The sequence below is a fragment of the Schistocerca americana genome, chromosome 6 (genome assembly GCF_021461395.2).
Source record: "Schistocerca americana isolate TAMUIC-IGC-003095 chromosome 6, iqSchAmer2.1, whole genome shotgun sequence".
Classification (NCBI taxonomy): Eukaryota; Metazoa; Arthropoda; class Insecta; order Orthoptera; family Acrididae; genus Schistocerca; species Schistocerca americana.
The window spans coordinates 260,345,061-260,358,755 of NC_060124.1; the positions used below are offsets into that span (position 1 = coordinate 260,345,061).

A 13,695-nucleotide genomic window follows, 5' to 3' on the forward strand; every position below is an offset into this window, starting at 1 on the left:
TCAACAGACGGTATGGAGAATGTTGGATAGGCCGTGGTGGTCCAACCGCGTGACCGCCACGATCGCCGGATTTAACCAGTGTGGACTACTACTTGTGGGGTCGTATGAAGAGCCTACGTTATGGGACACCTGTAGAGACAGAGGAATATCTGCTGGCACGAGTTCTGGCCGCTGCACAAGACACTGAAGAGACACTGAAGAGACACCAGGTGGGATGGAGAGAGTGTACCAGAACATGCTTCGGAGGTACAATGTGTGTAACAACGTTGGTGGTCGCCACATTGAGCCGCTGTTGTAATGCATCGGTACGTTGCGGATGGTGCCGTAGATGCTGGGTTTTGTTGTTGTCGACTAGTGTAAACCATAAGGTGTAAGTTGTAATGCAAATGCGTAAGTAATAACGGAACGAGTCAGTATTCTTTTCAAATGAATTGCAACAATTGTAATGGATCACGCCTAAGCACATTCCTCACGTGCAGGGGCGGATCCAGGATCTCGGTCAGGGGGGGCATATTTCTTGGTACCTTCCTTCCAAAAAATTAATTCCAAATAAAAGCATTAATACTCTATATACGGCCATGTATATATATATATATATATATATATATATATATATATATATATATATAATATTCTGCTTTTAGTTTAATTGTGTATCGCTATGTGTTAAGGGTGTTTAATAAAATAACTTACTGCATTACCTAAAAAATATTCTTCAAATACGACACGTGCACTTTAAAAACTCCGTGTTTGTCTGCTAATGTAAAATAATGTATAAAAATGCTAATGTTCGTCTCCATTCTGAAATTTTCGAAATTAGTTCACCAATTGATTTCATATGACAGAACGTTGCCATCGAATTCGCGCATGTGTTTATACGCAGCAATGACGATACGACTGCGAAAAATTATAATAGGGTATTTGACTGTGTTCAGGGAATCATCTTATATTGTTAATTACGTCAGTATCTGTTTTAATCTGCTGACCGTAACATTTATATTCTTACTGTATGAGAGAATGGATTGTGAATGAATCCACAGACGTTATTTTCGTGTACATTATTACATTTGGCTCATTAATGTTTGTTCACATTCCCCATCAAAAGTCAGAAGAAAGCCAAAATGGGGGGAGAAGCGTTCATCCAGATCGAAAACGTGCAATTGCAGAATAAAAGGGACTGTCGTAAGGTTCTCACTATTTGCAACTAATGAGAATATTTTCATGTATTCCTTCGGTGTTCATCGCTTAATTATCAACACCATCTCTTTGCAAATTGCCACTAGAAACAAAATCTTACATACGCACTGCAGGGAAAGTGCTGAAAAAGGGACACAGATCGCTCATGCCTCAGCGAATATTATCATTTTATTCGTAAGTATAGTTGTTTCTTCTGTAGTTTATTCACTAAATGGAAGAGGCTTCAAGGTCTCTTTTTGAATTGTTACATCAAACTGCGTGCCATTGTTTACATGTTCGACTTCAAGTAAAACATACTAGACAGGCCGTAAAGCAGTCGGAAAAAAAAGATCGGTCACGCACCGGGGGGGGGGGGGGGCAATTGCCCCCATTCCCCCCCCCCCCCCCCTCCTCTGGATCCGCCCCTGCTCAGGTGGGTGTTGGTGAGATAATCATCTGCATTCAAACTGTCGTAGAACGGAAACGATACGTTTCCGGACATGGGTTCCTGTTCAAAGTGTTATGCACTCACTACCTTCTACATGTCCTAGAAGTTAGTAACCAGAATTTCCGACCACTCTGTACATAACTAATCGACAAAACCAAAAATTCACCAATCATAACTATGAACTCTGGGAACAAATGGAGTAAGCTGGCTCAACGAAAACTGAGGTATTTGACCATCTGCCAGATGCAGGCGTACTGCCGCTTAAGATTAGTGAAAGGAAAATACTTTAGTAGAAAAAACTTGTAGTCATCGCCAGCATGCAATGTGGAAGGAAACCAACGCAAACCCTAAAGAATAAGCAAAGCATCAGGAAACAATAAATAAATGGAAAGAAATAAAGCTGGAGTGCGGTCTTTGTTTAGAAACGAACAGAAGTGGTGCGGCACGTACCTGCGATGAGGCTGGCGATGATGAGGGGCAGGATCATCAGCTTGAGCAGGCGCATGACCAGCTCTCCAGGGTACGCCACCAGCATCACAGCGTCCAGCCCCAGCTGGAGCGGCCGCAGCGAGAAGCCTACAACAGCGCCAGGGCGACAGCACCGTTACACCACAGAACTGTTGATATTTTTAAAGATACCGAGAATCCTATACATTTATATTTAAAAAATACCATTATCGTATCTCAAGATGTAACATTTGGCAAGTTTTTCCCTCATATTTGTATAGTGGTCAACAAAGTAATTTCTGTTTCCTCTTTAATCCTCCTTTTGCCATTGCAATTCTTTTCCTAATTTCTGTTGAGCAATACATATCATCGATTATTACACTTCCCACGTAATTGAAGTTATTCACTTGCTCTATTTCCTCTATTTCTTCTCTCCCGTCTGACACAGTCAAAAGCCTTCTCAAGATCAATTTCTCCCCTATCATTCTCAGTAGCCCAATAGCATCTCCAGTTCCCACTCCTCGCCTGAAACTAAATCGTTCATTTCCTATTACGCAATTCAGCTTTCCATACAACCTCCTGTTGAGTGTCCTCAGCAAGACTTTGGCTGCATCCGATATCAGGCTCGCTGTTCTATGTTCCTCACACTTTTTTCTGTTCTTTTTCTTTTCTATTAGTAGTAAGATACTTTCTGTAAAGTCCTTTGGTCATTTTCGTGTCATGTATATTTGATTACACAATTCAACCAACCCCCTTTTCCCTTCTATCTCCAATGACTTTAACAGTTCCACAGTAATCTCATCGATTCCCATTGACTTTCCATTTTTCATCTCTTCTGCGTGCTCGTGGAGGCCCTACACGATATTAAGCAAGTGTCACAGTTTCTGTGGCCCTTCGGCGTAGTTAAGTACTTGTTTTGTTGCTCTTCCTTTTGTCATCCTATCTATATGTTCTAGACCTTATACCTCTCTTTATTTAACTAACTTGTTGACAGAATAAATTTCCAACCACTCTCTGTTGTCTTCATTCCTTATCTGATACCTCAGACTTCAATCATCCGCCCGTCTCATAAATTACATTTGATCAACTTGTATGCGCGTTTCATCCGGCTTCCGTAATATCCACGACTCTGAACCATATTCAGTAGAGGTGTAATCATAGTTCATGCAGTTTTATTTATTTTTCCGCAGTTTTCTGCCTGTTGGGCTTTGTATTGTACCACATATCATCTGATATTTCATTTCGTCTTTATATTTTCAAGTCGATAGCTTATGCTGCAAAAGAAGAAAATGAAGTACGAAACTTGTGCTAAAAGTTTATTATTTAGCACTATTTTGCAACGTACAGGGTCTTCCGCTTTAAAGGAACAATCTGTGAGAAATATTGGAGTTTTACCTCTCAAATATTTGGCTTAGTTAATGTTTTACCCTCTGCATACAATCTTTTTTACTGTTGTAAAATTATTCGGTCGTCAGTCACCAGGACCGTGTTAATCCAGTTACCTGGTCCTGTTTTAATTCCTCGGTTGACGTTAGTTTTTCATTGTCTAACAGCCTCAACATTATACACTGATTGGTAGTAGAAATGCAACACCAGGAAGGATGGCTTATGGTGCGCCTGCAATACAGTTGGAAGAATACGGAGTGCGTAAATTAGTACACGAGCTTGTTTGTAAAGAAATTTAATAATAACTTTCCCCCTCCCCTCCCCTCCCCCCCATGAACCATAGACTATGCCGTTGGTGGGGAAGCTTGCGTGCCTCAGCGATACAGATAGCCGTACCATAGGTGCAACCACAACGGAGAGGTATCTGTTGAGAGCCCAGACAAATTATGGTTCCTGAAGAGGGACAGCAACCTTTCCAGTACTTGCAGGGGCAACAGTCTGGATGATTGACTGATCTGGCCTTGTAACACTAACCAAAACGGCCTTGCTGTGCTAGTACTGCGAACGGCTGAAAGCAAGGGGAAACTACGGCCGCAATTTTTCCCGAGGACATGCAGCTTTACTGTATGGATAAATGATGATGGACTCCTCTTGGGTAAAATATTCCGGAGGTAAAATAGTCCCCCATTCGGATCTCCGGGCGGGGACTACTCAGGAGGACGTCGTTATCAGGAGAAAGAAAACTGGCGTTCTACGGATCGGAGCGTGGAATGTCAGATCCCTTAATCGGGCAGGTAGGTTAGAAAATTTAACTTATCCATTTCCCTTTTTAAAGTTAGATATAGTGGGAATTAGCGAAGTTCGGTGGCAGGAGGAACAATACTTCTGTTCAAGTGAATACAGGGTTATAAATACAAAATCAAATAGGGGTAATGTAGGAGTAGGTTTAATAATGAATAGGAAAATAGGAATGCGGGTAAGCTATTACAAACAGCACAGCGAACGCATTGTTGTGGCCAAGATAGACACGAAGCCCACGCCTACTACAGTAGTACAAGTCTATGTGCCAACTAACTCTGCAGATGACGAAGAAATGAAGAAATATATGATGAGATAAAAGAAATTATTCAGATAGTGAAGGGAGACCAAAATTTAATAGTCATGGGTGACTGGAATTCGATAGTAGGAAAAGGAAGAGGAGGAAACGTAGTATGTGAATATGGATTGGGGGTTAGAAATGGAAGAGGAAGCCGCCTGGTGGAATTTTGCACAGAGCACAACTTAATCATAGCTAACACTTGGTTCAAGAATCATGAAAGAAGGTTGTATACACGGAAGAAGCCTGGAGATACTGACAGATTTCAGATAGATTATATAATGGTAAGACAGAGATTTAGGAACCAGGTTTCAAATTGTAAGACATTTCCAGGGGCAGATGTGGACTCTAACCACAATCTATTGGTTATGAACTGTGGATTAAAACTGAAGAAACTGCAAAAAGGTGGGAATTTAAGGAGATGGGACCTGGATAAACTGACTAAACCATAGATTGTACAGAGTTTCAGGGAGAGCATAGGGGAGCAATTGACTAGAATGAGGGAAAGAAATGCAGTAGAAGAAGAATGGGTAGCTTTGAGAGATAAAATAGTGAAGGCAGCAGAGGATGAAGTAGGTAAAAAGACGAGGGCTAGTAGAAGTCTTTGGGTGACAGAAAAATTATTGAATTTAATTGATGAAAGGAGAAAATATAAAAATGCAGTAAATAAAGCAGGCAAAAAGGAATACAAACAGCCTTGGGAGAGCCAGTCCTGACAAAACTCTACCATCTGGTGAGCAAGATGTATGAGACAGGCGAAGTTCCCTCAGACTTCAAGAAGAATATAATAATTCCAATCCCAAAGAAAGCAGGTGTTGACAGAAGTGAAAATTACCGAACTATCAGTTTAATAAGTCACTGCTGCAAAACACTAACGCGAATTCTTTACAGACGAATGGAAAAACTGGTAGAAGATGACCTCGGGGAAGATCAGTTTGGATTCCGTAGAATTGTTGGAACACGTGAGGCAATACTGACCCTACGACTTATCTTAGAAAATAGATTAAGGAAAGGCAAACCTACGTTTCTAGCATTTGTAGACTTAGAGAAAACTTTTGAGAGTGTTGACTGGAATACTCTTTCAAATTCAAGGTGGCGAAAGACTATCTACAATTGGTACAGAAACCAGATGGCAGTTGCAAGGGTCAAGGGGCACGAATGGGAAGCAGTGGTTGGGAAAGGAGTGAGACAGGGTTGTAGCCTGTCCACGATGTTATTCTATGTGTATACTGAGCAAGCAGTAAAGGAAAAAAAAGAAAAATTCGGAGTGGGGATTAAAATTCATGGAGAAGAAATAAAAACTTTGACAAAATTACAGTGTCATCGGCGAACCTCAGAGACAGTAATGACCTGGAAGAGCAGTTGAACGGAATGGACAGTGTTTTGAAAGGAGGATACAAGATGATAATCAACAAAAGGAAAACGAGGATAATGGAATGTAGTCGAATTAAGTCGGGTGGGAATTATATTAGGAAATGAGACACTTAAAGTAGTAAAGGAGTTTTGCTATTTTGGGGAGCAAAATAACTGATCATGGTCGAAGTAGAGAGGATATAAAATGTCGACTAGCAATGCCAAGGAAAACTTTTCTGAAGAAGAGATATTTGTTAACATCGAGTATAGATTTAAGTGTCAGGGAGTCTTTTCTGTAAGTATTTGTATGGAGTGTAGTCATGTATGGAAGTCAAACGTGGACGAAAAGTAGTTTAGACAAGAAGAGAATAGAAGCTTTCGAAATGAGGTGCTACAGAAGAATGCTGCATATTAGATGGGCAAATCACTTAACTAATGAGGAGGTACTGAATAGAATTGGGGAAAAGAGAAATTTGTGGCACAACTTGACTAGAAGAAGTGATCGGTTGGTAGGACATGTTCTGAGGATTCAAGGGACCACCAATTTAGTATTGGAGGGCAGCGTGGAGAGTAAAAATAGTAAAGGGAGACCAAGAGATGAATAGACTAATCAAATTTAGAAGGATGTAGGTTGCAGTAGGTATTGGGAGATGAGGAAGCTAGCACAGGAGAGAGTAGCATGGAGAGCTGTATCAAACCAGTCTCTGGACTGAAGACGAAGACGACGACGACGACGACGACCACCACCACCACCACCACCACCACCACCACCAGCACAACAAACTATAGTGCACAGTGTATTACAACAAAAATTAACATTTGGAGGTAGAATAAAAATTTTACCTTGCGATGTGTCAGGGGTTCCCTCTGTCGTATGAAGGAAATCTCGACGTTTTGGAACACTTCAATTTTAAACAACCATTGTTGTGGCCTCCTTTTTCCCTTCCTATTCTTCCTCTTCCTCTTCCTCCTCCTCCTCCTCTTCATCCTCCTCCATGGGAATAGTAGTGTGATAATTGTGTTTAGCAAATTGTGAAATAATTCACTTCTAATGGAATCTTATTGTTTGATTAAAGACACAGGTACGTCATGCCACTATACTTCGAACTCTTTGCAACAGTTCATCACTTACGGTGGCTGACGCGTAGTAGCATGCCAGTCTATCAGCAACCCACGACCATATGTTTTCACAAGGTGAGAGATCTGTAAATCGTGCTGTCCAGGACACCTTCGAACTCGCACTGTTTAGAGGTAGGTCAGTATAGCACTAACGACATGGTCTTGAGTTATCTTGTCGAATGACAGCGTCAGGAAGCTGCTGAAGACAGGACACAGCCATTGGCCTTAACAGGTCAGAAATGTTCTCAAAATGAATTTGCACTCTGCAGCTGAGTGTGCACTGATATGAAACTTCCTGGCAGAGCATTCTCTCGCTAAAGGCATAGGTCTAGAGTTCGAGTCTCGATCCAGCACACAGTTTTAATCTGCCAGGATTTTTCAGGTCAGAAATGTAACTGCTGCTGCCATATTGCAGGGCATGTGAATCATAGAGATTCGTGTGTGTACCCAATGACAGCCTACGCTATGGCACCAGCTACTGGACCAGAATGACTATGATGAATGCAATCTGGCAACATTTATTTTCCTCTGAGTCTTCACAAACGGATTCGTCCATTGTGACGCTGTAAGCAAAACCTTAAACGCGCCTGAAAAGATGATGTGTTTCCATTACTGTTTCCACTGTTTACATTGGGCGCACTGCTGCCAGGGCACCTCTGTCTGCTGTCGCGTTAAGGGAAACCGCAACAATGGTAAGCGTAATGACCGTCCGTGATACTTCAGGGGACGCTGCACTGCGCGTGTGGATACTTGCGTCTACAACAAGCCCACCTCCTGACTCAAACTATGTGATGTGGCTGTCCTATCCTTCACGGTCTAGTTGTCGGTTCTCCCAGAAGCTAATCACACGAGCCACTGTGATTCTGCAGGACGTTAAGTATGCTCTCCTGAAGCCATAGATTCCATATTATCATGGCAGTCGTGGAATATAAACCAACGAGATCATCATCATATGGAGGGATGATAACTGCAGTGTTGATGGGCTTCGTAAATCCCTGTGCCACATTGGTGAATGTAAATGTGTTTAATAAGTTTTCTTCTCCATTTTTAAATTAAATATAGATGTAAATGTGCATATTGAAATTATGTACCTACTAAAGTTGTTAAGTAAGTCTAAGTTGTAGCCTTTCTAGTTCAGATGATGTATTTTCTAGTGCAGGAAACTGAGTCGTATCTACTTCTATTCCATTGTTGGTATAAATTACGTCATGACGTCTTCGTGGTATTTACAGTTACTCGCGCATGTGGATTGATGGAGCTTCGATTAAACGAAGCAGGTTTGATGACACAGTGAAACTACCATTTACAAGACTGGTAATGGTGACCGTGGCCAACTATTCACGGAGCGTGCACAGACATAACATGAGTTTGAAGGTAAAACTCCTGGTTCTCCTAGTTCCAGTCTGCGTCACTCTTGCTGCAGTTTCATCGGGAGGAGTGGCTTTGCACAGCGCCTCTTAGTGCTTTAGAAAGAGAGCCCACACGTGAGAATACTGTGGGTTTCCAAGTCCTATGATAGCGGGCTCTGGGTCATAATCTTCTGGCAGTTTCCGTGTGCTATTGTAGGCTTAAAATATGTTCTGGTTTTCTACGAGAAGGACTGAACTGCATATACCGGGTCTCGTCAATGTTTAGATGTACCGGTACCCATCGGCTTCACGTTAGTCGAAATTTGGTTGCCGAGACATGAACGTGCGTTTACTATCATGTTCCTCACACCACCTCTATAGAACGATTCTGTTGGAAGGTGAAATAGCCATCGGAGAAGATATCAAACATGATTGATTGCAGGTTCTCCGTAATGATGTTCGCTTAGTCCACCGAAGCGCTTCGTTTGAAAACTGCCACTGATCACATGGATCACAGTTAATAGCGAAAACGAGTGAAAGTATATGAAGGAAAAGGGGGATGGACGTGGGAGCCAAATGAAAAGCCGATTGAGTGGCAAAATTTTATTGAACCGGCCCTGGGCATGGAAGTCCAGTTGAATGCCTCACATAGCAAAATACTGCCTCAGGGCGCCCGGCGTCCATGGCGTAGTGTGGGTTTCTAGCAGCCGCTCGCCTGGATGACGGCCTATCAAGACACGACCATCGACTTCTTGTTCCACGAAATTTGATTCATTAGACCAGATTAATGCTCGGCCAAATTTCGGTGCTACCGATGCTACTGCTGTCATAATTGACGAAACATCACCGGGCGGCTGATATATTCAGATACGAAGGTCACTCCAAAAGAAATGCACACTACTTTTGTAAAAATACAGTTTTCATTCTGCATGCGTGAAAGTTTTACAGTGTGTAGATACATCCTTTTCTCTTGTTTTCAAACTTAGTTCAACCTGTTCCCGCGAGTGGCGCCGTCACAGCATGTCTTCAAGATGGCTGCTACACTTGACGTTCGTCAGAAGCAACGTGCTGTCGTAGAATTCCTGTGCTGTGAAAACGAGACATGGGAAACATCCACAAGAGGTTGAAAAAGGTGTACGGAGACACTGCTGTCGATCGCAGTACAGTTAGTCGGTGGGCGAGCAGGTTACGTGATGAAAGCGGAAACGGCAATATTGAGGATTGTCCTCGCAGCGGCAGGCCTCGAACTGCACACACTCCAGACAATGTGCAGAGAGTTAACGAATTGGTGACTGCTGACAGACGTATCCCAGTGAACGAATTTTCACACTACGTTGTGATAGAGGAAGGAAGTGTTTGCAGAATACCGAAGGTGTTGGCGTTAAAAAAGGTTTGTGCCAGGCGGGTTCCCAGGATGTTGACAGTGGCTCACGAAGAAAAAAGAAAAACGGTATGCAGCGAACTTCTGGAACAGTACGAGAATGGTGGAGATGAATTTCTTAGAAGAATTGTGACAGGTGATGAAACATGGCTCCATCATTTTTCACCACAGACGAACAGGCAATCAATGGAGTGGCATCATGCAAATTCACCCAAGGAAAAAAAAAAAAAAAAAAAAAAATCAAGACCGTACCTTCTGCTGGAAAAGTTATGGCTACGATGTTTTTCGATTCCGAAGGACTCTTGCTTGTGGACATCATGCCGAGTGGAACCACAACAAATTCTGATGCACATGTGACGACACTGAAAAAACTTCAAACTCGACTGTGTCGTGTTCGACCACATCGGCAAAAGCAGGATGTTTTGCTGTTGCACAATTCACGGCCACATGTCAGTCAAAAAAGCATGGAAGCGATCACAAAACTCGGATGGACAACACTGAAACACCTGTTTTACAGTCCTGACCTGGCTCCATGTGACTATCATCTCTTTGGGAAACTGAAAGACTCTCTTATGGAACAAGGTTTGAAGATGACGACTCCCTTGTGCACGCTGCCAAACAGTGGCTTTAACAGGTTAGTCCAGAATTTTACCGTGCGGGTATATAGGCGCTGGATCGAAGATGGCGTAAGGCAGTTGAGAGGGATGGAAATTATGTGGAGAAATGAAAATATTGATCATAAAGGATGTATCTACACACTGTAAAGCTTTCAAACATGTAGAATAAAAGATGTATTTTTTAAAAAATTGTGTGCATTTCTTTTGGAGTGACACTCATATACACACGTGCGCGCGAAAATGATTGCATCTCGTGCCAAGGCAAGTCTATTGACTGAAAGACGTCACTGAACAACAGTTTTGGGGGGCGAAGTAATCCCACTGTTAATGCTAGCTTTCAAAGTAGGAGCCACTACATTACCTTCTGGTAGGTCATCAGATATCATCTCGAGGATGAGTACGTCATGTTTCAGCTCTTATACAGAGAAAAACTTTTAGTAGAACCAGAAATTTTTCCGAGTCCACTGCAGGGCAGCCAGACGTACTGTCCGTTCTGCCTAAAAGTGCGCTTCCATCATAGGTATCTGCAGAACACAGGACAAACACACTGAGGTGACAAAAGTCATGGGAATCCTAATATCACATAGGACCTCCTTTTGCTCGTTGTAGTGCAGCAGCTCTATGTGGCATGGACTCAACAAGTCGTTGGAAGTTCCCTGCAGAAATATTGGTCTGTGCTGCTTCTATAGCTTTCCATAACTGTGAATGTGTTGCCGGTGCAGGATTTTGTGCACGAATTGGCCTCTCGAGGAAGTCCTGCAATGTTCTATGGGATTAATGTCTGGAAATCTGGATGTCCTAATCATTCACTAGATCTGTCCAGAATGTTTTTAAATCAATCGCGAACAATTCTGGCCCAGTGACGTGACATCGTTGTTTGGTAACGTGGAGTCCACGAATGGCTGCAAACTGTCGCCAAGTAAACGAACATAACCATTATCAGTCAATGATCGGTTCAGATGAACCTGAGGACGCAGTCCAATCCATATGAACAAATCCATTATAGAGCCACCACCAAATTGTATAGTGCCTTGTTGACAACATGGACCCGTAATTAATAAAATGTTATTTAATAATACCGTGGTCGAATGGATTTCATCTTAAAACCCAGGGTTTCGTCCCCATCTGCGGAGGACATTTTCAAGGGTATCATAGCCTCTTTCAATGCCCAATTCACACCCTGGCTTGGTACTGTCAGTAGTGAGCCAGGGTGTGAATTGGGCGATCAAAGAAGCTACAATCCAAATTGAAAACTGCTCCGCAGATGGGGACGAAACGTTGAGTTTTAAGGTGAAATCCATTCGACCACGGCATAACAACCAGATACATGCTACTAATTATGACGTTTTACAACTTGGATCCATGACTTTGTTGGGTCCAGACCACACTCTAACCCTACCATCAGCTCTTATCAAATGAAATCGGGCCTCATGTGACCAGGTCACGGTTTACCATTCGTCTACGGTCCAACCGATATGGTCACGAACCCAGGAGAATGCTGCAGACGATATCGTGCCGTTAGCAAAGGCACTGGAGTCGGTCGCATACTGTCATATCATATTAACGCCAGATTTCTCCGTATTCTCCTAACGGATACGTACGTCTTAGCCCCACATTGGTTTCGGCTTCATTTCACACAGTGTTGCTTTCCTGTTAGCACTGAAATTCTAAGCAAACGCTGCTGCTCTCTGTAGTTAAGTGATGACCGACGACCACTGTTGTCCGTGGTGAGAGGTAACGCCTGAAATTTGGTATTCTCGGCAAACTCTTGGCACAGTAAATCACAAAATACTGAATTCCCAAACGATATCCGAAATGGAATGTCCCATGCGTCTAGCTACAAACACCAATCCCCACTCAAAGTCTGTTAATTCCCGTTGTGCGGCCAATATCACGAAACCTTTTGACACGAATCCCTTTAGTACATATGACGGCTCCGTCAATGCACTGCCATCTATATTTTGTGTAGGCGGTACTACCGCAATCTTTCAATGTGCGTATCGCTGTCACACGAGTTTTCAGTGCACATCGTAAACATAGCAAAGACACTTTTCACATGTAAATCACAAATATTTGTAGTCTTAACAATATGATGTGACAAGGTAGAGGCATTGATGTGGAGATGAAGCTCGTACAAATAGGTCAGTTGACTGGGTATCAGCCTTAATTATCAAGCGGAAACGTCCTCAAATACCCACATCCGAAAGGTAGCGGTGTTAACCAAACGTTTCCACTTCTAGAAACCGTAGAATGTTGAAAAAGTTTGAATTGGTCGAGATTTTCTGTGTTATGGCCCTGGCGATTCTTCTTGAGTTTCTGAGGGCATCTTCAGTGGTGTGATACTATGCTAACTGTTTACGTGGTCATTAAAAGCACGCAGCCATTGAGCCCTGGAACAGCGTCACACCTATGAATGCATCACGTGCACACATATCCTTTAATCTCAAGTAAAAGCGCTGTGTGGTTACGAACCACTTACCTACCATAGTTCAGGAGATATGACGTCACAAACAATGACGTGCTTGAAAAACTTCCGCATTGTATATGACATTTAACTTCTTCTTTGCTAGTAACTCTATTCGCAACATATTTCACAGACAGTATCTACGTAAGCCACTGGAAGTACCTACACAAATACACACATCAAAAAAAGTTTTACATCACCCCAGTACCCAGAACACCTGAAGATAGACGTTGACTGTGGATAATGTATCAGACACAGTCCCTATGACTGTACAGAGATGTCACTAAACCCGCCCCAAGATGTAAACAACCATGCAAGAGCAGAGCCCATTAGACGGAGGGGGTCCGACAGCCGATCAGTTTCAGTAATTGCCCCAGGAAGGAGGTACACTGCTCGTGTTGTCTGTCGTTCAACCATGCCCAGACGGTCAATACTGCGGTTCGATCGCGTCCTCATTGTTACTTTGATCCAAAAACGGCTCTCAACAAGGGAAGTGTCCAGGCGTCTCGGAGTGAAGCAAAACGATGTTTTTGGACATGGAGGAGATACAGAGAGACAGGAACTGTTGATGACATGCCTTAATCAGGTCGCCCAAGGGCTACTATTGCAGTGGATCACCGCTACCTAAGGAATATGGCTCGGCGGAAACCTGACAGCAACGCCATCATGTCGAATAATGCTTTTAGTGAAGCCACAGGACGTCGTGTTACGACTCAAACTGTGCGCAATAGGCTGCATGATGCGCAACTTCACTCCAGACGTATATGGCGAGGTCCATCTTCGCAACGACGATACCTTACAGCGCGGTATAGATGGGCCCAACAACATGCTGAATGGACCGCTCAGGATTGGCATCACA

General features: G+C 42.9%; 1 protein-coding gene across 2 annotated transcripts in view; it reads right to left on the reverse strand.

The window, feature by feature from the left end:
* Positions 1 to 13,695, reverse strand: part of LOC124619352 (excitatory amino acid transporter) — a 288,224-nt gene that overhangs the window by 154,559 nt on the left and 119,970 nt on the right. For both annotated transcript variants that reach the window (XM_047145673.1, XM_047145674.1), the window contains exon 2: positions 2,075 to 2,200. In XM_047145673.1, the coding sequence (XP_047001629.1) occupies positions 2,075 to 2,200 (126 nt within the window). The remainder of the gene's footprint in view (positions 1 to 2,074; positions 2,201 to 13,695) is intronic.